This window comes from Mustelus asterias, chromosome 2, assembly GCF_964213995.1.
Source record: "Mustelus asterias chromosome 2, sMusAst1.hap1.1, whole genome shotgun sequence".
NCBI classification, from domain to species: Eukaryota; Metazoa; Chordata; class Chondrichthyes; order Carcharhiniformes; family Triakidae; genus Mustelus; species Mustelus asterias.
The window spans coordinates 157,513,288-157,536,724 of NC_135802.1; the positions used below are offsets into that span (position 1 = coordinate 157,513,288).

A 23,437-nucleotide genomic window follows, 5' to 3' on the forward strand; every position below is an offset into this window, starting at 1 on the left:
CTACGCATCCATATATAATTCAATAGCTGAATCTGTTGAAAGCTTAACTCCACTAGCACCAATGGGACATGCACACACATACACACAATCTCACACACAATGTTTAAAGCCTACAGTGCAAAAAATGTCAAAACCATGATTTGTGACAGAAAAAAAAGGAAAGGAAGAACAGAAATGAGAGACAGAAACCAAAGCAGAAAACAGAAATTCAATGCAATTTTTATTTGAAATAAGAAAGAATGAATGAATGAAGGAACGCTATATCTTGACCACCCTAACTGAGAGATAGTTAAAAAGGTTGAGGAGAATTAAACAAGGTTGTTTGTGTCTCAAATAATAACAAAGGTATCTTTTAAAATAAATACATTTACTGAATTAAGCTCAAGGCAAAAATACTGTGGATGCCAGAATTTGATACAGATACAGAAAATGCTGGAAAATCTCAGCAGGTCTGACAGCATCTGTGGAGAGAGAATAGGGCCAACGTTGAGAGTCTGGATGACCCTTCATCAGAATTGAAGGCAAAGAAAATCAGGCAAGATTTATACTATAAGGGTGGGGTGCTGTGTAATTGGACAAAGGAAATAAAATCTTTATCATTACCATTTACATTCCCTTTGTCCAATTACAGCCCCTTCCCCCCCTCCACCCTCAGAGTATAAATCTTGTCCGATTTTCTTTGCCTTCAGTTTTTTAAAGTTTTTATTAGTATCACAAGTCAGCTTACATTAACACTGCAATGAAGTTACTGTGAGAATCCCCCAGTCGCCACACTCCGGCGCCTGTTTGGGTACACGGAGGGAGAATTTAGTACGGCCAATGCACCTAACCAGCACAGTCTTTCCGCCTGTGGGAGGAAACCGGAGCACCCGGAGGAAACCCACACAGACACGGGGAGAATGTGCAGACTCCGCACGTGACAGTGACCCAAGCCGGGAATCGAACCCGGGTCCCTGGCGCTGTGAGGCAGCGGTGCTAACCACCGTGCCGCCCTGATGGAGGGTCATCCTGACTCAAAACGTTGGCTCCAAGTGAATTGAGCTGTTCTTTCAAGGATTCGAAACGCAAACACACGAGGGAGTAAGATCCAGAAATACTCCTTCGTACTGATCCCATTGAGTGCTAAATTTCCTTTGCAGGTTTTATGAACATGATGCTGTTGATTGGTTAATTAAGAGTAGTGAAAGATTTAGGACAAACAACAAATGGTATTTTAACCAACATGGCTGATGGCTGTTTCTTTAATGTTAAAAATTTGGTGCGTTTTCCATCAATGGCAAAGCACTGTAACAATTCTCAAGAGGGTCAAAGGCAGGATTATTTCAAAGGACCTCAAACAAACACCGCGGCTGGCTATCTCGGAAATAGAAAGAATACTTGGTACAAAGGGCTCCAGATTTTTTATGGTGCATTAGGGACCATAGGGTGTCGAAGACCAGGACATAAAGAGGGCGTTGCTTCGCATCACCTTCCAAGGGCTTCACAATCTGCAGTTTCTCTGGCAGGTATGACCGGCTGCTGAAAGACATTCCTGAAAACCTTGTGAAGTCCGATATTCCAGAGAGGTTGGTTCCTAAAGACATGATGCTCTCCGTCGGCGTCGCAGACCCGCTCGAGATTTCCCCCTTTTCCGCCAGCTCTTGCAGCTTCCGCTCCCGTTCGTCCTCGAAAAACCTCCTTTCGCAGAGGTAGTTCTCTCGTCTGAGAGAGAGGCGTCGGAGAGCTGCCTGCAAGTCCCTAGAGCCAGGCGTCCCTGGCTGCCCTAGCTTCTTGTCTTTGTCCTCATTTCTGAAATGGAAGAGCAAAATAAAGCCAATATGGTCAGTCTCTCCATTGTCAACACCAGCCTGGCATCCATTTAAAAATCCTAGTCCCGTGTTAGCAGAATAATTAATAGAGTAATGGTTGGTATAATCTTCCTTCCAACACCTCACTGACACGAGCTCGAATCCAGCACACAACAAAACAATTACTTTGAAATATTAACAATCACCATGATCCTACTGAATGGCAGGACAGACTCGATGGGCTGAATGGTCTACTCCTGCTCCTCTAACCCATCCTGAACATGCTTGCCCATCACTGCAGTACCTGCGACTGGTGTTTTCACCCAGGTATAATAAGAGACTTCCCTTCCAGTTGTGTGGGTCATGGTGGTCACGATCCATGTGAGAAACTAATACAACTTGCTTGTCAATGTTGGATCGATGCAAAAGTTAAAAAGGCTCATTAAACAGGTTACGTTGGATGAACACTGCTCTAACAGCCCTCTCTTTTTATCCATCAGTGAACAGCAGCCACTCTTTTATCAACGTAAGACTAATGTCACTGGTCAGCAAGTGTCATTGAATCATAAAGTCCCCACAGTGCAGAAGAAGCAGGCCATTCGGCTCATCGAGACTACACCAACCACAATCCCACCCAGGCCCTATCCCTATAACCCCATTTATTTACCCTGCTTGACCCCTGACACTCAGGGGCAATTTAAGAGTAGAAAAAGAAAATTACAGCATAGGAACCGGCCCTTCGACCCTCCAGGCCTGCACCGACCATGCTGCCCGTAAAACTAAACTAAAACCCCCTACCATTCCGCGGACCATATCCCGCCACCCTCTGTGTAAAGAAACTTGCCTCATACATCTCCTTTAAACCTTGCCCCTCGCACTTCAAACTTATGCCCTTTAGCAATTGGCTCTTCCACCCTGGGAACAAGCTTCTGACTATCCACTCTGTCCATGTCCCTCATAATCTTGTAGACTTTTATCAGGTCGCCCCTCAACCTTCACCGTTCCAGTGAGAACAAACCAAGTTTCTCCAACCTCTCCTCATTGCTAATGCCCTCCATACCAGGCAACATCCTGGCAAATCTTTTCTGTATCCTCTCCAAAGCCTCCACATCCTTCTGGTAGTGTGGCGACCAGAATTGAACACTATATTCCATGTGTGGCCTAACTAAGTTTCTAAAAAGCTGCAACATGACTTGCCAATTTTTAAACTCAATTCCCCGGCCAATGAAGGCAAGCATGCCGTATGCCTTCTTGACTATCTTCTCCACCTGCATTGCCACTTTCAGTGACCTGTGTACCTGTACACCCAGATCCTTCTGCCTATCAATACTCTAAGGGCTCTGCCATTTACTGTATATTTCCCATTTGTACTAGACCTTCCAAAATGCATTACCTCACATTTGTCCAGAATAAACTCCATTTGCCATCTCTCTGCCCAAGTCTCCAACCAATCTATATCCTGCTGTTTCCTCCGACTGTCCTCATCGCTATCTGCAATTCCACCAACCTTGTGGCCATTTAGCATGGCCAATCAACCTAACCCGCACATCTTTGGACTGCGGGAGGAAACCCACGTAGACTCAGGGAGAACGTACAAACTCCACACAGAGAGTCACCCGAGGCCGGAATTGAACCCGGTCCCTGGCGCTGAGAGGCAGGGACCTGGGAATTCTCAGCAGGTCAGGCAGCATTGGTGAAGAGAGAAACAGAGTTAACGCTTCAGGTCACGACAGATTGGCAGAAACATTAACTGTTTCTCTCGCCACACATTTTGCCCATCCTGCTTCAAGCTTCCAGGATTTTCTGCTTTTATCTCCTAATATCATCTCTGGCTATTTTGCAGATCACCTTCTATCTGTCCCCTTATTATCACCAAGCCTTCCGCCATGGTGATAATGGTGACTTTCTCAATTACTTGATCTGAACCGTTCACGAGTTCAAGCAGCTCTTACCAAATCTCCTCTTAGCCTTCTCTGCTTTATGGAGAACAACCTCAGATTCTCCAGTCTGGCCACAAAAACTGGAACCACTTTAGGAAGTCTCTTCTGTACTGTTCCAAAGCATTCACAGTCTGAGCCCTGGATTGAACACTGAACTTTGTACAATATAAAGGTTTAGTTTAACTTCCTGGCTTTTGTACTCCTGTTTCTAAACATAAATCCATTATTAACTTTTTGTTTATTCATTCGTGGCTCAATGGCATTGCTGGCTGGCCAGCATTTATTGCCCATCCCTATTGACCACGGCACTTAAATAATCAACCACATTGCTGTGGCTCTGGAGTCATATGTAGGCCAGACCTCGTAAGGACGACAGATTTCCTTCCCTAAAGGAATTTAGTGAACCAGATGGGTTTTTCTGACAATCGACAATGGCTTCATGGTCATCAGTAGATTCTTAATTCCAGATTTTTTTTATTGAATTCAAATTCCACCAGCTGCCGTGGCGGGATTCGAACCCGGGTCCCCAGAACAAGCTGGCTTTCTGGATTAATAGTCTACCGATAATACCACTAGGCCATCACCATTGACTGCTTTGTTAATTTGTGTTTTCACCTTTAAAGACCCGTGCAGAAGCATCCCCATCTGACTCTCCTTGGATGCCAAAAAGATTATACTTTTAAATTCTTCCCCGCTGCCAAGATCTCAGTTCCCACCAATCAGCATTGAAATTGTGGTTTATTTACTTTTCAAACTTCCAATTTACTAGCAGGATAGATTCTCTGGCAGCCGGGGGGGGGGGGGGGGGGGGGGGGGGCTGATAGGTTATCGGAGGTGGGCAAGATGCAGATTTGATGTTACTATCAGATCAGCTGTGATATTATCAATGGCAGAGCAGGATTGAGGGGCTGAATGGCCTACGCCTTGCTCATACGTTCAGTATGTTGTGGCTTGCATTAAACAAACTTCTGTCTCTCACTTCTACTATTCCAAACATGTCTGGCCTCCCCCCTCTAGGAAGCAGTGACTATTATTGGGACACAACAGTATTGCAATTTCTTGTTACTCCAGGATAATCGGAAATGAAAATGGAGACAACAGGCTTAAAATTGGGTATTTAGACGGAATGTAATGTCGCTAGGAGTGCGATAGGGGACAGGTCTGATGTAACATTGTCTAGCTTCCTAACGGAAAACCTCAACTACAGACAACATCTAATGAACAAACCACAAATAGATAATCTGTTAAATTGGATTTGACACAACAAACGTCACCACTGATAGCATCGCCTGGTGCACCTTCTGTAAAACTCCTATTTAACGGAATATAAATCAGATTGTTTTATAGTGATATGCTGGATATGGCTCACTCATACGAGTCTGTACCCCATCACGTCTCTGAAACGACTAAGAGGTGACCCAGTTCCTTTCACTTCGAAACGATCCGAGCCGAAAAAGAAAACACAGATCACGGTCTAATTCTCTTACCCCATTTCGGATGATTCGGTCTCTAAAATGATGCTGTTGGTCTTGTTGTCTATGACAATGTTGGTGATGTCACTACCATAGAAGCTAGACCGGGGAGTGCTGATACAGCTAGAGAAGGCAGAGTTCATCGCAGAGGACTGGTTCGATCCTGGGATGTTCATTGGTGACGGCGCCTGGGATCTTTGTCTGACAGCTTGGTTGACTGTGCGCACAGTTTCAAACACTCGCTTCTGCTGATGCCTGCAGGAACAGTGAAGTTGTTAACAGCCCAATCGCTTGGCACACACGCACAGAAAGTGCTGAGCCCGCATTGTGGTGCAAATTCTCTACACAGTCACCGCCACCCATCCCTCCCTCCCCCTCCTTCACTGACAACTAACCCACAAATCAATTTACAACAATAATATGCAGCTCCACAATTTGACAGTTAATGGACATGAAGGCAAGATTTGTCTCAAGGTAGGCATGACATCTTAAAATCTTTTAATGGTATATTTTTTTCCCCAACAAAATAAAATGCATCGTTATCAGCAGGTTTCTATTTTATTCCAGGCAACATTTTAGCTGATTTTTGTTTTGTTTTATTCCAATGTTTAAATAATTTTGTCACAGGAAATCAAAGTATCCCATTCAATTTTGTTTCAAGGACAATTAGAGTCATTGAGGTTTACCAGCATGGAAACAGGCCCTTCGGCCCAACTTGTCCATGCCGCCCTTTTTTTTAAAAAAATGACTAAGCTAGTCTCAATTGCCCGCGTTTGGCCTATATCCCTCTATACCCATCTTACCCATGTAACTGTCTAAACGCTTTTTAAAAGACAAAATTGTACCCGCCTCTACTACTACCTCTGGCAACTTGTTCCAGACACTCACCACCCTGTGTGTGAAAAGATTGCCCCTCTGGACCCTTTTGTATCTCTCCCCTCTCACCTTAAACCTATGCCCTCTAGTTTTAGACTCCCCTACCTTTGAGAAAAGATGTTGACTATCTAGCTGATCTATGCCCCTCATTATTTTATAGACCTCTATAAGATCACCCCTAGGCCTCCTACGCTCCAGAGTCTATCCAGCCTCTCCTTATAGCTCAAAGAGTTAAACTTCAAACTGAAGTAGTAATGCCTTTGGAGGGTAGGGTCATGAAGAAGAGACTCGCATTTATAAAGCATCTCTTGTGACTGCATGTTTCAAAAGAGCAGAACGTTCCAACTTTAAGATGAAAAGATAGGCACCATTGGAGATGGGAATGGATGCAAGTGAACATACTTTCCTTCAGCCGATAAATACACCTCCAAAAACAATTGCATTAATTGAAATATCACATCACGGCTCATGCAAGTCATACAGCAAAGAACTTTGATACTTGTCCCAAGAACACAGTCAAGCTTTCGCTGTATTCAAAGCTAAAGAAATTTTAAATTACAGATCTGTTTACACAACCGTGTTCATTACAAACACAAGGAAGTATGGAAACAGTCATATTCATACCAGTCCACGCTAGATATTACTGCAGTGACCTAACTAAGGTATCAAATTCTACCGACTGGAAACACACCAGTTAATGATGCTACTCCCAAATTTTTTTGTTTATTATCCGTTCATGGGATGTGGGCATCACTGGCTGGGCCAGCACACATTGCCCATCCCCGAGGGCATTTAAGAGTCAACCACATTGCTGTAGCTCTGGAGCCACATATGGGCCAGACCAGGGTAAGGACGGTAGATTTCCTTCCCTAAAGGACATTAGTGACCCAACAATCGACATTAGACTTTAATTCCAGATTATTTAGTTCAAATTTCAGCATGTGCTGTGGTGGGATTCCAATCCAGGTCCCCAGAGCAGTACCCTGGGTCTCTGGATTGCTAGTTCAGCGACAATACAATTATGCCACCACCTCCCCTGTTAATTCACTGCATCCCGTACCCATGTGCATTATGTAAACTAGGTAATGTATGCAACTCTCTGTAAACAACAATTTAATTTAGTAACCAGGGTCAGAAGGTTTATATACACTCTACACTTGCACATGTAAATGAAATAATACACTGGTATAATTCATCACACTTCCTCTTCCAGCTACCTGCAAGATAAGGACTCTGGGCGGGATTTTACAGCTTCACTCAGGTGAGACCGGAAATTCCCGCCCGAGATCAACAATCATTTCCATTGTCGCACCCTCGCCCGCTCTGATTCCATGACAGGCGAGGGATAGAGTTCCAGCCTTTGTCTTTTTCTTATCCTTTCATGGAATCTGGACATTGCTGACCCAGCCATTGCCCTCGAGATGGTGGCGAGCTGCCTTCTTGAACTGCTACAGTCCACATGGCGTAGGCACATCCACTCTGCTGTTAGGGAGGAAGAGTTCCAGGATTTTGACCCAGTGACAGGAAGGAATGGTGTTATAGTTCCAAGTCAGGAAGGTCTGCAGCTTGGAAGGGGGAACTTCCAGGTGATGGTGTTCCCATACATCTGCTGCCTTTGTCCCAGGCAGTAGAAATTGCAGGTTTCGAAGGTGCTGTTAAAGAAGCCTTGGTGGACTCCTGCTGTGCATCTTGTAGATGGCACATATATGTTTAAGGTGGAGGATGCCAATGAAGCAGGCTTTTTTTCCCCATTCATTCATGGGTGTGGGTGTCGCTGGCTAGGCCAGCATTTATTGCCCTCCCCTAATTACCTGTGAACTGAGAGGCTTGCCTGGGCCATTTCAGAGTTAACCACCTTGTAGTCACATGCAGGCCAGGCAAGGATGGCAGATTTCCTTGCCTAAAGGACATTAGTGAATGAGATAGGGTTTTATGGCAACCGGCAAGTTTCATGGGCATTTTTGACTATTAAGTTCAGTTTTGTATTCAAATTTCACCATCTGCTATGGTGGGGTTTGAACCCAAGTGGGGTGCCCAGTGCAGCAATCTAGGTCTCTGGATTACTCGTCGAGTAACTATACCACTACACCGCCACTTCCCCAAATTGCTACTTTGTCCTGAATGGTGTCGAGTTTCTTGAGTGTTATTGGAGCTGTATTCATCCAGGCACAGTAAGAAGTTTAACACCAGGTTAAAGTCCAACAGGTTTATTTGGTAGCAAAAGCCACACATCAAGGCAAGCAGAGAGTTTTCCATCACATTCCTGGCTTTTGCCTTGTAGATGGTGGACTGGCTTTGGAGTCAGGAGATGAGTGAATTGCCTACAAGGCACAAGTCAGGAGTGTGATGGAATACTCTTCGTTTGCCTGGATGAGTTGCAGCTCCAATAACACTCAAAAAGCTTGACACCATCAAGGACAAAGCAGCCCACTTGATTGTTACCCATTCCACAAACATTCACTCCCTCTACCACCAACTAATAGTGGCAGCAATGTGCATCATCTACAAGATGCATTGCAGGAATTCACCAAGATTCTTTCAGCAGCACCTTCCAAAGCCAAGACCACTACCACCTGGAAGGACAAGAGCAGCAGATACCAGGAAACGCCACCGCCTGGAAGTTCCCCTCCAAGCCACTCACCATCCTGATTTGGAAATACATCCGCCATCCCTTCAATGTCACTGGATCAAAATCCTGGAACTCCCTCCCTAACAGCACTGTGGTTGTACCTCCACCACATGGACTGTGGCAGTTCAAGAAGGTGGCTCACCACCACCTTCTCAAAAACAGCTAGGGATGGAAAATAAATGCTGACTAGGCAGCAACTTGCACGTTCCAGAAATGAATAAAAAATATATAGACAGCTGTGAGTGGGCAATAAGATGGCAGATGGTGTTTAGTGTCGGGAAGTGTGAAGTTATTCACCTTGGTTGTAAGATTGGGAAAAATAAAATCAGAATTTTGTTGAACAGCGAGAGCCTTTTAAATGTTGGTGTTTGGAGAGATCTGGGTGGCTATGTACAAGAAACAAGTTAGCATACAAGTACAGCTGGCAACGAGGAAGGCAAATGATATGTTGGTCATTAGTATAAGGGGGTTGAAATACAAGAGTCAGGATGTCTTGCTATAATTGTAACTATTTAACAAACAATTGGAACGGCATAGTATCTTAAGTCAAGCTTAATTAGAGTTAGGGATTGCTTCAAAAATACCTTAATAAATCAATGACAGCACTCTGAACTATACATAATTCTAGCAACTAATATGAAATGGTAACAATAACAAACGGAAGTGACTTCGAATGAAGGTTGACCAGGTAGAGGTTGAAGAGGATATTTTTCTGACAACCAAGGAAAGTTAAATGTTACATTTTCGGGACATACTTTTGCTCCTGTGCTGGCGAATTGTCCATCTGCAGTTCTTTGCGCATCGACCCTTCAATTTCAGCTGCTAAAGAATCCTGTTGAATAAAAACAAAACTGGGAATCACTTGTGAGGTGAGCACTGGACTAAATAAACTGGCACCAGGCAATACAATCTTCCACATTCCCACCCCCTCCCAGTTCAAGTTGGCAAACAATGCCAACATTTTGCTCTCCAATGGGGGAAAAGGTTTAAAAAGATATATTTCCAGGTTTGGAAAATAAATCATTAACAACTTCCTGTAGTAACTAGATGTTGACATGCTAGACAGATAGGTGAGAAAATGCAACATCATCTTCAGTTGTTCTTTAGACCCATATTTGCTTAACCACTTACTTTAAACCAAGTCTTTCACCTCAAAAGCAGCATATTTTTAAAAATTACCTCGGGGAAATTGAGATTCCTCGATTAATATCCCATCATTCTTTAAACATCGATGATACAGAATCGTTGAGCTCATGAAACTATGGAGGGACTTTCAGGGTAAGGCTTTCAACAATGGGCATGGGCATGGTGGCACAGTGGTTAGCACTGCAGCCTCACAGCGCCAGGGACCCGGGTTCAATTCCGGGCTCGGGTGACTGTGTGGAGTTTGCACGTTCTCCCCGCGTCTGGATGGGTTGCATCTGGGTGGGTTTCCTCCGGGTGTTCTGGTTTTCTCCCACACTCCAAAGTAGTGCGGGTTAGGTGGATTGGCCATGCTAAATGTGTGGGGTTACGAGGTGGGTGGGCCTGGGTAAGATGTTCTTTCGGAGAGTCAGTGCAGACCCCATGGGCCAAATGACCACCTTCTGCATTGTAGGGATTTGAGGAGTTCAAAAGCACCAGATACAGGGGTGTTTTTCTGCAGAGTAAAGCTGAACCAATGCAAAATGACTGCAAGGCAGTAACGCGATTGGACTAATCCCAAATTTCTATCAAACATGCTGGCCTGTGTATATTTGCATTAAGCTTTACAGCAGCAGAAACTCTGTATATTACTGGTGCAGTACATGTGCAATGAGGTGGGAGCTTGACAAACGAGGTCCAAACTAAGTTATTGATAGTCTGGCTCGTTAATTCTGTAATCCTGAAGCAGATTTTGGTGGTTTCACTCGTGTCTGGAGCATTCAAAAAAGTTACAGATGACGTTCTGACTATCTGGGTTTTATTTAGCTATTTAGTAACTTACACAGAGCAACAAGTTTGCAAAGCTAACCTGTCCTGAACAGTCCAGAGAAGCTTCACTAGTTTGATCCTGGTTACGGAGGGATTTTCTTACGAGGAGAGGTTGAGTAGTTGGGCCTGTACTCATTGAAGTTTAGAAGAATGAGGGGCGACCTTATTGAGACATATTGGATTCTCAGGGGGCTTGACAGGGTAGATGCTGAGAGGTTGTTCCCCCTTGTGGGAGAGTCTAGGACCAGACGGCATAATCTCAGAGTAAGGGGGTTACTCATTGAAGACAGAGATTAGGAGGACTTTCTTCTCTCAGAGGGTAGTGAATCTATGGAATTCTTTACCGCAGAGGGCTATTGAGGCTGGGTCGTTAAGTATGTTCAAGGCTGAGATAGACAGATCTTGAATCAGTAAGGGAATCGAGGGTTATGGGGAATAAGGCTGGAAAGTGGAGTTGAGGATCTCATTTAGTGGCAGAGTAGACTCGATGGGCCATACTTTGGTTCCTTCGTCTTATGGTCTAATTATATTGAACAGTAAATTCCAGTTCTCAGGCAAAATTCAAATGCATAACTTCAGACTGCCAGACCCCGTTTGTCTTAAACAAAGGCACTAATAAACTGTCACATCCAAAATCCGATTGATGGATATCGGAAGAGAGGATGTTGGTGCAGATGTTAAGTGACTTAGTCTCGAGATGTCTTTGGCACAATTTGGAATAGCTATATCTGTATTTGAACCTCTAAGCACATTAATAACATTTTGGTTTCGGCACTTTTGTTGTTACGTGGTGAACGGTCAGATTTCTTCTGGACACTTAGCTAACAATCTATTAGACCAATGGAAGCCTCGAATGAAATGAGCACCCGAAGGTGCCAATGCCAAAACAGGTTGTTGTGAAAATGGATGATGATGCTTTGTTACTGCTCATGTATATTTACCAAAGGGAAGAGGCCCAGCGAGTGGTAGCGCCGGGGTGTGCTGTTCGGCATGGTCTTGTTACGCAGGTTTTTAATCTCCTCCTGTGCTTCATGCAGCATCTCCATACACTCGGCATATTTGTCCTCCAGCTCCCGCAACTGCAGACAAAAACATGCACATCCTAAAGGTACGCACAATGTCACTCGGGCTCCAGGGTTTCGCAATGATGCCGCTACCGTAATTAGAAATGAACATTTAGAAAATTACTTTGGAGTAAACTTTATTTTCCTTTACACGGACACTAATTACCAGGTAATGGAGTTACAAGTGTGTGGAAATGCACAGTGTTGCAGCACACAATTAGAAGTATTTACAACCTATTCTTTTCTGAATGAATAGGATTTAAAGAATCTTAGATGGTCTCTAGTTACGGTGAGGGAATATTTGAAGAAATAGAAGCATATGGGAAAAGAGCAAAGGCAGCAGAGTGGATGGACAATGAGAGCCACCAGAATCTACTGATGGCCATTGTCAATTGTTGAAAAAACCCATCTGGTTCACTGTCGAGTCTGTGTATGGTTTGCTTCATTAATGCAAAAGCTTCATTTGAAGATATTTCTGCCTATGCAATTATATTTAACTTGACCACATTTTAAAACTCAGAAGGCATGCTGGGTTAGCTGGAACACTGACTGCATTCCTAAAAATACAATGCAAGCAAAAACAGGCTTCTTTATAAGCCAAAGCTTTTCATAAACAACATCGGCGAGGCCGTGAGATAAGGATGGATATATTGTGGAATTGTGTGTTCAGTTAGCAGTCTGTTTTCGAGGCCTGTTCAGTCTGTTTGGAATTCTGCTTTGATCAGTACAGGACGGCCAGAAAAAGCCATTTCCTCCCTCCCTCCCTCTCTCCAGTTTCTCTCTTTTCTGTTGGCTTTTGTAATGATCTAATTTTAAGCTCTGTTCAACAAAAGAAATTCATTGTATTAGTGCCGCCTTCATCTATTCAGAGGAATGAATAGACCCTACATTCACTAACGTCCTTTAGGGAGGGAAATCTGCCGTCCTTACCTGGTCTGGCCTACATGTGACTCCAGAGCCATGGCAATGTGGTTGACTCTCACCTGCCCTCCAAGAGCAACTTGGGATGGGCAATAAATGCTGGCCAGCCAGCGATGCCCATATCTCACAAATCAGTAAAAAATAATTACTTCATTGAGTTCATGACAGACTTACCTCGGCTGTGAGTTGCCGTTGGGCATCTTTAGCTGCACTCAAATGTTGAGTAAGTTCCTCGTTTTCTACCGCATACTGCAGGAAAGACAAGCCATCCATTAATATGATCACAGATACAACCTGCTTCAGATAACTGTACAGCCCTCTCGCTAGAGCACAACTGTTACTTTGTAAGGTCATTATTGTTTGAATATATACAACATGCGAGCTTAAGATCTATGGAATGTGGTTAGGGAGAGACATCGAAACTAGAAGCAGGAGGAGGCCATTCGGCCCTGCTCCGCCATTCATTTTGATCATCAGATTCAATAAGTCCCAAGAGCTAACGATGGATCTGCTGGATATCGAGTTTCAACGGGCCTCCATCAGGCTACACTTCCAACATGAAAATGACAAACATCTCTCATGTAGGAATTCATTTCCTCTGCCAATCGTGGTTGTAATTGCCTAGAGCAGCACGGAACGGGAACGCCTCCTGCTAAATTTTTGCCCCAGCGAAGAACCTTTCGACCTTCATGTCTGACTCTTACAACATTTCTTACATTCTCAGTCAATTCTGTTTGAAGATGGAACTGATGGTTTTGGACAAGGGAGCACTGCTTCCTTAGGGATAGGGAGGGACAGGGAACTATTGCAACCTCTGCTCGAGATGTTGTGGACACTGAAACCCAGTCCCAAAGGGGCAGACCAGCTGCCTCCTTTAAACACTCTGCTCAACCTTGTGGTCTTAGTAAAACTATCAATTAGCGTTGAATTATGGCAAGTTCGAACTTGCGGCTTCACCTCCAACTGGAAACTCAATATTTGTTTCGACGAGCAGAAACAATTTGGATTCTTTTAGTTTGGGCCGAGTTCTGGAAGTGAAAGGCAACGTCCCAAACCATTACAACAAGTCTCCTCATAATGCAACTAGCTTAATACCATGAGGCATCCAGAGCTTCTTCATCATAGGATACATTTGCTGCTTCGATATTGAAAGGGTTAAAATTATTTATTCTATTTGCATCCCTTCTAAAGGACAACGTGAATTTATTTGGTCCATACTCAAACATGTTACAAGGAACTATTAAACCAACCTATAAGATCATAAGAAATAGGAGCAGGGTGAGGCCATTTGGCCCCTCAGATCTACTGTATTATTCAATAAGATTCTGGTTGATCTGATTACGTCAATTTTCAATTTTCCTTCTAGCCACCCCCCCACCCCACGTCAAATTTCTCGCTTTGCATATATCCTGATATATGCAATTTTTAAATAGGGGTGGCATGATGGCACAGTGGTTAGCAATGCAGCTCCACAGCGCCAGGGACCTGGGTTCAATTCCCGGTTTGGGTGACTGTGTGGAGTTTGCACATTCTCCCTGTATCTGCATGGATTTCTTCCGGGTGCTCCGGTTTCCTCCCACAGTCCACAGATGTGCGGGTTAGGTGCATTGACCATGCTAAATTGCCCCTTGTTGTCAGGGGGATTAGCAGGGTAAATATGTGGGGTACAGGGATTAGGCCTGGGTGGGATTGTTGTCAGTGCAGGCTTGATGGGTCGAATGGCCTCCTTCTGCACTGTAGTGATTCTATATTCCTATTCTCCGATTCTCAAAGGCTACTTTGAAAGGTACGCAAGTTCAGATTGTAAAGTGTAAAGGAAGGTTATTTGGTAATATAAAAAGCAAATTACTGCAGATGCTGAAATCGGACAAAAACAGAAAATGCTGGAAAATCTCAGCAGATCTGACAGCATCTGTGGAGAGAGAATAGAGCCAATGTTTTGAGTTGGGGTGACAAAGAATAAACCAGACTCCAAACATTAGCCCTGAACTCTCTCCACTGCTGCTATCTGTTGTGATTTTCCAGAATTTTCTGTTTTTGTAAATATATTTACAGCATGTAACCTATCAGTGACTTCGCTACCCTCATGTTGAGAACGTTTGAACAACAGCTTGACATGGTTAAGATCCAAGTCATAAAACAAGCTTCACAACTGTGGAAAGGGATTCCTAACCAGCTAATAAGATTTATAGGCAGAATGCAGTCTTTCAGAAGACAAGAGATCAGTGAAGAGTTAAATGATTCTTAACACAGCTAACACAAACAGTTTACGCATATGTGAATGCAATAAGACAATCAAAACAAGCAGTTGCGATTTCAAGACATATGTGCTGATATTTTATGATATTCTATGATATTTTAAAAGTAACGTTCACTTTAGCCAAGCAAAGTTACCGAAAAGCATGGTGGCAAATGTCATTAGCTTAAAACCAGAGGTCTGGGAACCTGTTAATCAGAAGCAGTCTTATCAGGAGGATTCCTATAAGGGAACGTACGTTGCAACAATAATGAATAGATGCATTCACTGTCCAGACACAAGGATAGATATGCCCCTGGACGCAGGAACCCACGTCTATTCAACTTGGCAATGAGCCAGTGGGAACATCCACTTTGACCTGATGTTGCCGTTTGCTGTTACCAGGCAACGGGGAAATAGTCAGAGCCAAAAAGGGAGACACATCCGGACTAAGTTGGACAAATAAGATAGCACCATGCTATTAAGTATCATATGGTTGGCTGAGGCACTTGACAGAGCTTTGTATTAATGTATAAACTGTTAAATGAAATTGATTTTAAGTTAATGAGAGGTGGAATTATTGATTAGAAAAAAACTATAATTGATCTGTTTTTGACAATGTTTGTCGGATCTTTCAGAGAAGTTCTGTTGCTCTGCCCCTAGAGCTATTTAACCCTTTGAGTGTCTCCGGTCGGCTGTATGTTTGTCCTATGTCTTATTTATTAAATAAATTTTGTAACATCTATGCACAGAAATATTTGCCTTGCGAGTTTTGCATTGTCTTAGTTTAAAACACAATTGGACACCTTTAAAATTTCCCCACAACAACAACTGTCATAAATAAGTGTTGGGGAAGAGGGAAAAAATGCTTGGTCATCTTACGGCTTTGGCCTTTTTCTGCAGGTCAACTATTTGTGAAAGAAGATGAGTGATTTCCTCTTGCTGCCGTGCTGTGTCTTCAGTCTTTTTTGCCAATTCCTCTGCCAGATTAACTAGTTGAATATTCGATTCCCCTGGACAAAAATTGGCGAGAGAGAGACAGAGTCAATTTTACACACACAACAGATGTCACAGAATATCACAGCACAGAAGGAGGCCACACTATTGTGGACAGTTACTCATCCCCAAGAGTTATCACCTCAATCAGAGGGCTAGCAGCCTCAACACTGCCATCACGTGTGGCGGTTACTGCCAAGGCTGCCAGCGGCCTACAGCAGGCAGCCGAGGTCAAGATTTAAAAGTAAAAAAGGGCTGAATGCTGTAAGGGAAACTCCGCTGGGTAAATTGTTGAGGGTCTGCAAGGGTCACCTTCCCTGCCCATGACTCCTTCTTTACCATATAAGACATTTTCGCCCAACCTCATGTCAGGCTGCTGCCAAGAGGCCACTTCCATTTAATTGGCGGCCTCTTCACATGGCAGGGCGTCAGTCTGTGCCATAAACACCTCATAATGGCCCCCAATTAGATCTTTAATGAGGGACATTTTGTCCACTTGTGGTCCCACCGTTGCTAAAATGCCCTGAGGGGAGGGAGGATTGAGGATGCCAATCTGACCCGGCTCCACTCGATTCAGTGCATGGATTATTGGACCATAATATTGATTGTTTTGAAGATAGCAGTAAGTTATACTTTCAAAATATAACAAACAATTCCATCTTTATGATGACAGCTATGTGCCGAGGCGAATAAACCCAGAGTCCAACAAACAGTGCATTACGCTGACTTTATCCTTCTGCTAGAGAGAATAATCCAGCTTCATCTTAATTCATAAATGTTATTTGGAGGACGTATCAGCAGGCCAAATATCATATAGTCAATTTATTTTGTTGCAAGTTGCAGCTTGGTATGGCTCCTGCTCTGTCCAAGACCGCAAAAAACTACAAAAGGTCATGAATGTAGCCCAATCCATCACGCAAACCAGCCTCCCATCCATTGACCCTGTCTGCACTTTCTGCTGCCTCGGAAAAGCAGCCAGCATAATTAAGGACTCCACGCACCTCAGACATTCTCCCTTCCACCTTCTTCCGTCGGAAAAAAAGATACAAAAGTTTGAAGTCACATACCAACCATCTCAAGAACAGTTTCTTCCCTGCTGCCATCAGACTTTTGAATGGACCTACCCTCCCACCCAATGCCCTTCTGCTCACCATCTCTGTAGCTTCCTCCAACCCACAACCCTGCGGAATCTCTGCACACTTTCAACTCTGGCCCCACGCATACCCAATTTTCTTCGCTCAACAATTGACATCCATCCCTTCAGCTGTCTAGGCCTTAAGCTCTGGAACTCCTTTAATAAACTTCCTTAGCATCCATAAGGCAAACCATAGGACCCACCTCTTTTACCTAGTTTTTAGACACTAATCTCTCTCATTTTGCAAGTGATGTCAGATTCATTCCTGTAACCACATTGGAATGTTTGACTGCTTTACAGGTGCTATAACAATGCAAGTTCTTGAAAAATCTTCATGCTACATAGTGCAGAACCTCCTCAAATGACTGAATAAATTCTGAAATTTTAAAAGTCCTTGCTTAAAAGCTAAATGGTTATGTTTCTTTCGATCTTGCAAAGAATCATAGAATCCCTGCAGTGCAGAAGGAGGCCATTCATCCCATCGAGCATGCAACAACAGAATCCAACCAAGCCCCATCGCCGTAACTCCACATATTTATCCTGCTAATCCCCCGACACTAATTTAGCATGGCCAATCCATCTAAGCCGCACATCTTTGGACTGTGGGAAGAAACCGGAGCACCCGGAGCAAACCCACGCAGACACAGGGAGAACGTGCAAACTCCACACAGGCAGTCACCCAAGGCCAGAATTGAACCTGGATCCCTGGTGCTGTGAGGCAGCAGTGCTAACCACTGTGCCACCATTTCTGCATAGATTACCTCAATATCATCCATGTTCAAGAAGCTATGAAATACAGTGCATTCTAAAGTAAAAGCAGTTGAGTTTTGCGCATGAGGAAGTGATTATATCAAATCACTAATCGTGCAGGAATGTCCTGCTACTTGTAACATACTTAGCTCCTTCACGCAGTCATTCACAAGTTGCTGCTCCTTTTCTTCATATGAAATGGTCTCAGTCTGCAAATGGCATGTCTGGATGAGAAGATAAAATGCGTCACATCACAATACTGGTAACTGTTTCATAAAATCCAGTTATCGCTACAACACCTTACGTTGGGATGCACCATTCTAGATCAATTAGTAATTCGTAGCTCTTCTGCATTCCCTTTAAGAAAGGATATACTTGCATTGTTGACAGTTCAGCAAAGGCTGGTCCCTGGGATGAGAGGACTGTCCAGTGATGAGAGGCTGAGTAAAGAGGGTCCATATCACTGGAGCTTAGAAGATGGAGAGGCGATCTCGTTGAAAGCTACAAGGTTCTGAAGAGGTGTTGATAGGATAGATACTGACGTATTGTTCCCGTTGGTCAAGGAATTTAAAACACTGCGGCACAGTCTCAGGATAGCGGGGTTGGTCATTTAGGACTGAGATGAGGAGAATTGACTTCATTTGAATGTTGTGAATCAATGGAATTCTCTACCCCAGAGGTTTGTGAATGCTCTATTGCTGAATATATGCAAGGCTGGGAGAGGTGGACTTTCTTTGGTCTCCCAGGGGATCAAGGGATAGGAGGAGCAGGCGAGAAAGTGGAGTTGAAGCCCTCGATCAGCCTTGCTCATATTGAGTGGCTCAACAGGCTATGTGGTCTACTCCTGTTCCTGGCTCCTGTGCTCAATGTGAGGGTGGAGGAATATTATAAATATTACGAGTGGCAATGCCAACCGTCATTTTTTCTGGAGTGTACAAAGCTAACAATATAGGCCAACATTCAGGTTTCAGAAAGTTAACCTACATTGTGTTCATTCCTAGCAACGAAAGTCCCTTTTGGACCACTAGATGCAGAATATTACCTTCCTACTGCTATAGACTCTGTCCCGCAAGTAGATCCCAAGATAAACAGAATAGATTCCAACATCGCTAATGCATTACAGAACTTTACAGATGTTGATGGGTCCCTTGTGAACAGTCAGTTTTTCACTTCAGATGTTCCGGCCTGGTACTTTGTTCCACTTTGAGTGGTTCGGTAATTCAGTATCAAAATAGTCGAGGCTTCAGGTATCAACACCTTGAAGGTTTGACAAACTGAGCCACAGCTCCAAGAAGCAGGTGGGATATGAGCCGTGTACAGAAAGTGCCCAATTCCGACTGGCCAATCAGAAAGAAAGATTTAAGGCACAATCTTACTGGCCAATCATGCAATGCTCCGCTGCATCGAGGTGGGAGAATCTGGCGCCCAGTCAAACCTCCATTGACTGCGACAGGATGGGAAATTCCTGCCAGCACGAATAGTAACATTCCAGCCTTTGAGCAGAGGACGAGGGTGGGATTTTCCAGCCACGCGCATCCCGAAACCAGAAAATCCTGCCCAAGGTCAATGGATCTTTGCATGGTCCATCCCTTGCTTGCTACGATTCCCTTGGCAGGCGGAATGGGAAATCTCCCCCCCTAAGAATTTCCCCACAAGCCAATAGCATCAATGGAGTCACATTGAACCAAAGGAACCTTACATGTGGTTAGTATCTAAATTGAAGATATTTTTGGCTCCTCATGATTCCAAACACACATTGGCGTCCACAGACACACATTAAGCATCTGGCAAACACTCTTTCAATTCTGACTGCAACCCTCCTCGATTTAAACCTCAACAGGATGAGAGTTTAATAGGAAAGAAATGTAGAAATGAAAGCCACACTCAGTCAATAACATTTTCATCTGACTTTGATTTTAATAGTGGTAGAAAACGTGAAAGGGATTCTGTTTTCACCTCTGTTCTTAACACAACGTTTTCCTCTTCCAGATCCTTCAGCTTCCTTTGAAGAGAATCCAAATGAAAACAATTCTGTACAGACGAGGTCGACTCAATCCGTCTCAACCTGAGGGCACACCAATTCACAAAGCCTGATCAGTAATATCGTTTGTTTATAACAAAAGGCTCTACTCACTTACAAGATTGGGCCCACCACAAAGAAACCATAATTAACTTTTTGTTTTTAATATTCAGAAAAGGACAGCCGGTGATGAAACTAAAATTTTAAGCAACTATTTTTAATTTGCTACGGAAGATAGAAACAAGAAAAGGTCATTCGGCCCTTCGAGCCTGCTCCGCCATTCATTTTGATCAACGCTGATCATCGAATTCAATATCCTGATCCCTCTCAAATATAAAGCACATTTAATGGTTTTCACCAACATTCAGCTTTTATTGTTAAAATGGTTTTGTTTTTAACATCTTTCTCCAATGAGGAATATCCAAATGAGGTTTTACTTAAATTTTAGATGCATCCATGGTATCATAGAACACTACAGTGCAGAGGGAGGCCATTCGGCCCATCGTGTCTGCACTGATCACAATCCTATCCCCACAACCCTATGCATTTACCCCAGCTAGTCCTCCTGACACTAGGGAGCAATTTAACATGGTCGATCTGCTTAACCCATACATTTTTAGACTGTTGGAGAAAACCGGAACACCCGGAGGAAACCCACGCAGACACAGGGAGAACGTGCAAACTCCACACAGACAGTGACCCAAGCTGGGAATCGAACCTGGGTCCCTGGCACTGTGAGGCAGCAGTGCTAACCACCGTGCCACCATATATCTGCCAAACTTACAGCACCCAACTGATTCATCGACAATTTTCATTGGTGAAGACATGCTCCTATTTGTTTTTACACTCGTGCAGGGATACTTTCGAATCGCACTGTTTGACAGGACTGAGTAGAATGCTTACGGTGTGGAGGAAGTGGAGTCACTCTCACTTTCCTCTGCTGCATTGGTGTAGAATTGTAACAACTCATCTTTCATAGACAGTTCATGGCGAAGTTGCGATACCTGGCGGGGATGGGAAGTAAAAAACGTGTTAAGAATGGAAAGAATATCGAGCAAGAAAAGAAAATGATACTGCGGCCCTCACTGCAAGCTAAGCCCTGTCCAATTTTATAATGACCTCAAATGAGGCCATGCGTTGGGCCTCTTGGAGTATGAGCTCCCCGATTGAGATAATATTTGCCTGCCCAATCAGGGAGTCTCCCCTGTATATAGGTTGCGAATGTAGCCCAGTCCATCACGCAAACCAGCCTCCATCCATTGACTCGGTCTACACTTCCCGCAGCCTCGGCAAACCAGCCAGGATGATTAAGGACCGACATACATCCCTGGACATTCTCTCTTCCACCTTCTTCCGTCGGGAAAAAGATATAAAAGTCAGATCACGTACCAACCGACTCAAGAACAGTTTTTTTCCCTGCTGCTATCAAACTTTTGAATGGGCCTACCACGCATTAAGTTGATCTTTCTCTACACCCCAACAATGACTGTAACACTACATTCTGCACTCTCTCATTTCCTTCTCTATGAACGGTATGCTCTGTCTGTATAGCGCGCAAGAAACAATACTTTTCACTGTATCTTAATACTTGTGACAATAATAAATCAAAATCAAATATATTGAGGTGTGTCAGGGCTACTGACACTCTGGATTCTGACTTTATACCTGAAGCACTCTTAGGAGTGGAATGGAGTTTGTAAATGAAGGGAACCTGGTGAAGGGACACCGGACTCGGAGGAGTTATTTCAATTCTCGTTAGCGATGCTGCCCGAGCTGCAAAATTTTCTGTTTTCACTTCTGGCAGCGACTTTCATAAATCCAAATTTGGGATCATTAACCTTGCAGTGATTCAAAAGTTGGGATGCAAGGCTTAAAAAGAAAGGGTTGCATTTCTATTTGTGACCTCAGAATGACCCAGGGAGCTTCTCTCCACTGAGATTTGACAACACGTGGAGTACATTTCCAGCACAGTGTTGACATCTGCTCTTCCCAAGTGTTCTTCAAACCTGGTAATAAGCTGGGAGGCAGCGTGAACATACACAGCTACCCTGCAGAACATCTCACGGATAAAAGAGCCGCAGCCTGATCTGAGCGGTGTTGTGAGCAAGGTACCACTTAGCTGAAACCAACACGACATCATTAAATCATTAAACAGGTTGTGGTCTGTACACAATGCTTCATAGCAGTCAGGGCAAAGCTAGAAAATGCAGCGTTTACATTTTCAGGGGCACAAAGGAAACACACAGGGGTGATTCCGAGTCCGCACTCTCTGTCTGCGGGAATTGTGGCGTGTGCTCAAAATCCGGAGAGTGAGATTCGCGCTGATGAATTTCCAAGTTCCAATCTTCCCAGCCTCACTGGTGGAGTGGCACGAAACATGCCACGGGACTGCAGAAAGCCCATTTTAATACATTAGCATGTCGTTAATGAGCACTCTCTCCAAGACTTCCTCCATCACCGGATATTCAGCGGGCACCAGTGTGGCAGCACGATGGCACCATTTACAATAAGTCCACCTGGACATGAACCTGTTGTGGGAGTCTCCCCAGGGTCGTAAGAGTACGTATAGCCCCTGGGGGAGAGGGACACGGATAGGCAATGGCTTGACACTATCCCTTGGCACAGGTTGGCACTGCCAGGTTAGCACCATGCCTGCCACAGTTTTACCATCTAGCATGGTGGGATTCGAGCCGAGGACTCCAGAGCATTGCTCTAGGTTTGTGGTTTGCCAACTCAGTGACCTGGACCACTGGGCCACGGGGGAAGTCCGCCTTTCATAATCTCTATGATGTGGAGATGCCGGTGTTGGATTGGGATGGGCACAGTAAGAAGTCTCACAACACCAGGACAAAGTCCAACAGGTTTACTCACCAGAGGAAGGAGCAGCGTTCCGAAAGCTGGTGATTCCAAATAAACCTGTTGGACTTTAACCTGGTGTTGCGAGACTTCTTACTGTTTCATAATCTCAAGATGTTTTTCGGCCACTGAGGTATTTTCAGAGGTGTAGTCACAGTGGTAATGCAGAAAGTGTGGCATCCAATGAGTACGCAACATGTTCCCGCAAACAGCAATGCAAGAATGGCCAGATAATCCATTATTGTGATGTTGTTTGAAGGATAAATATTGGTCAGAAAATAAACCCCCAATGTTCTTCTTTGTAATCGTGCTGTGGGACCTTTCACATCCACCCGAGAAGGCAAGCAGGGCCTCAGTTTAATATCCATCCAAAAGACAGCACAGAACACCCTTAGCAATGCAGAAGAACAGCCGAGATTTAGTGCCCAAGAGGATAAAGCCTTGATCGTAACACAGGAATTTCCTTCTCAACAATACAGACATAAGTCAAAGGGATTTCAAATCCTCTTGCAGATATAGAAACTATAAAGACCAATCAGTGAGAACTGAAAACACAGGAGGTGCACTAATCCCACCGTATTACAACAAACCTTTTCTTCCTAAAGAGACACGAGGTGATAATGCCCCGCGCACACACTCACCTCCTCCCTGGCATGTTCCACTTGCTCCTCAAGGTGCTCATTCCTCTCAGTGAGTGTCCTGTTCTTCTTTAGCAAAGACTGACCAATCCGTGCAGCTAACTCTAGATCACGCTCTTTCTGTAAATAAAAATAAAATATTTAAGTGGATTGTATCAGAACAT

The 23,437-nt window shown here is 44.0% G+C and overlaps 1 protein-coding gene across 9 annotated transcripts in view; it reads right to left on the reverse strand.

Moving 5' to 3' along the window:
• The window catches only part of trak1a (trafficking protein, kinesin binding 1a), a 224,102-nt gene that overhangs the window by 13,802 nt on the left and 186,863 nt on the right, over nt 1–23,437 (reverse strand). For 5 of the 9 annotated variants that reach the window (XM_078199636.1, XM_078199605.1, XM_078199613.1 and 2 more), the window contains 10 exons: nt 23,277–23,393; nt 20,683–20,783; nt 19,716–19,824; nt 17,905–17,983; nt 15,761–15,891; nt 12,817–12,891; nt 11,599–11,736; nt 9,460–9,536; nt 5,215–5,454; nt 1,469–1,788 (listed from right to left, as the gene is read on the reverse strand). In XM_078199636.1, the coding sequence (XP_078055762.1) occupies nt 1,469–1,788; nt 5,215–5,454; nt 9,460–9,536; nt 11,599–11,736; nt 12,817–12,891; nt 15,761–15,891; nt 17,905–17,983; nt 19,716–19,824; nt 20,683–20,783; nt 23,277–23,393 (1,387 nt within the window). Of the gene's footprint in view, nt 1–203; nt 1,789–5,214; nt 5,455–9,459; nt 9,537–11,598; nt 11,737–12,816; nt 12,892–15,760; nt 15,892–17,904; nt 17,984–19,715; nt 19,825–20,682; nt 20,784–23,276; nt 23,394–23,437 lie in introns of those variants that run through there. The other 4 variants (XR_013495641.1, XR_013495642.1, XM_078199630.1 and 1 more) reach the window with 3 other exon arrangements.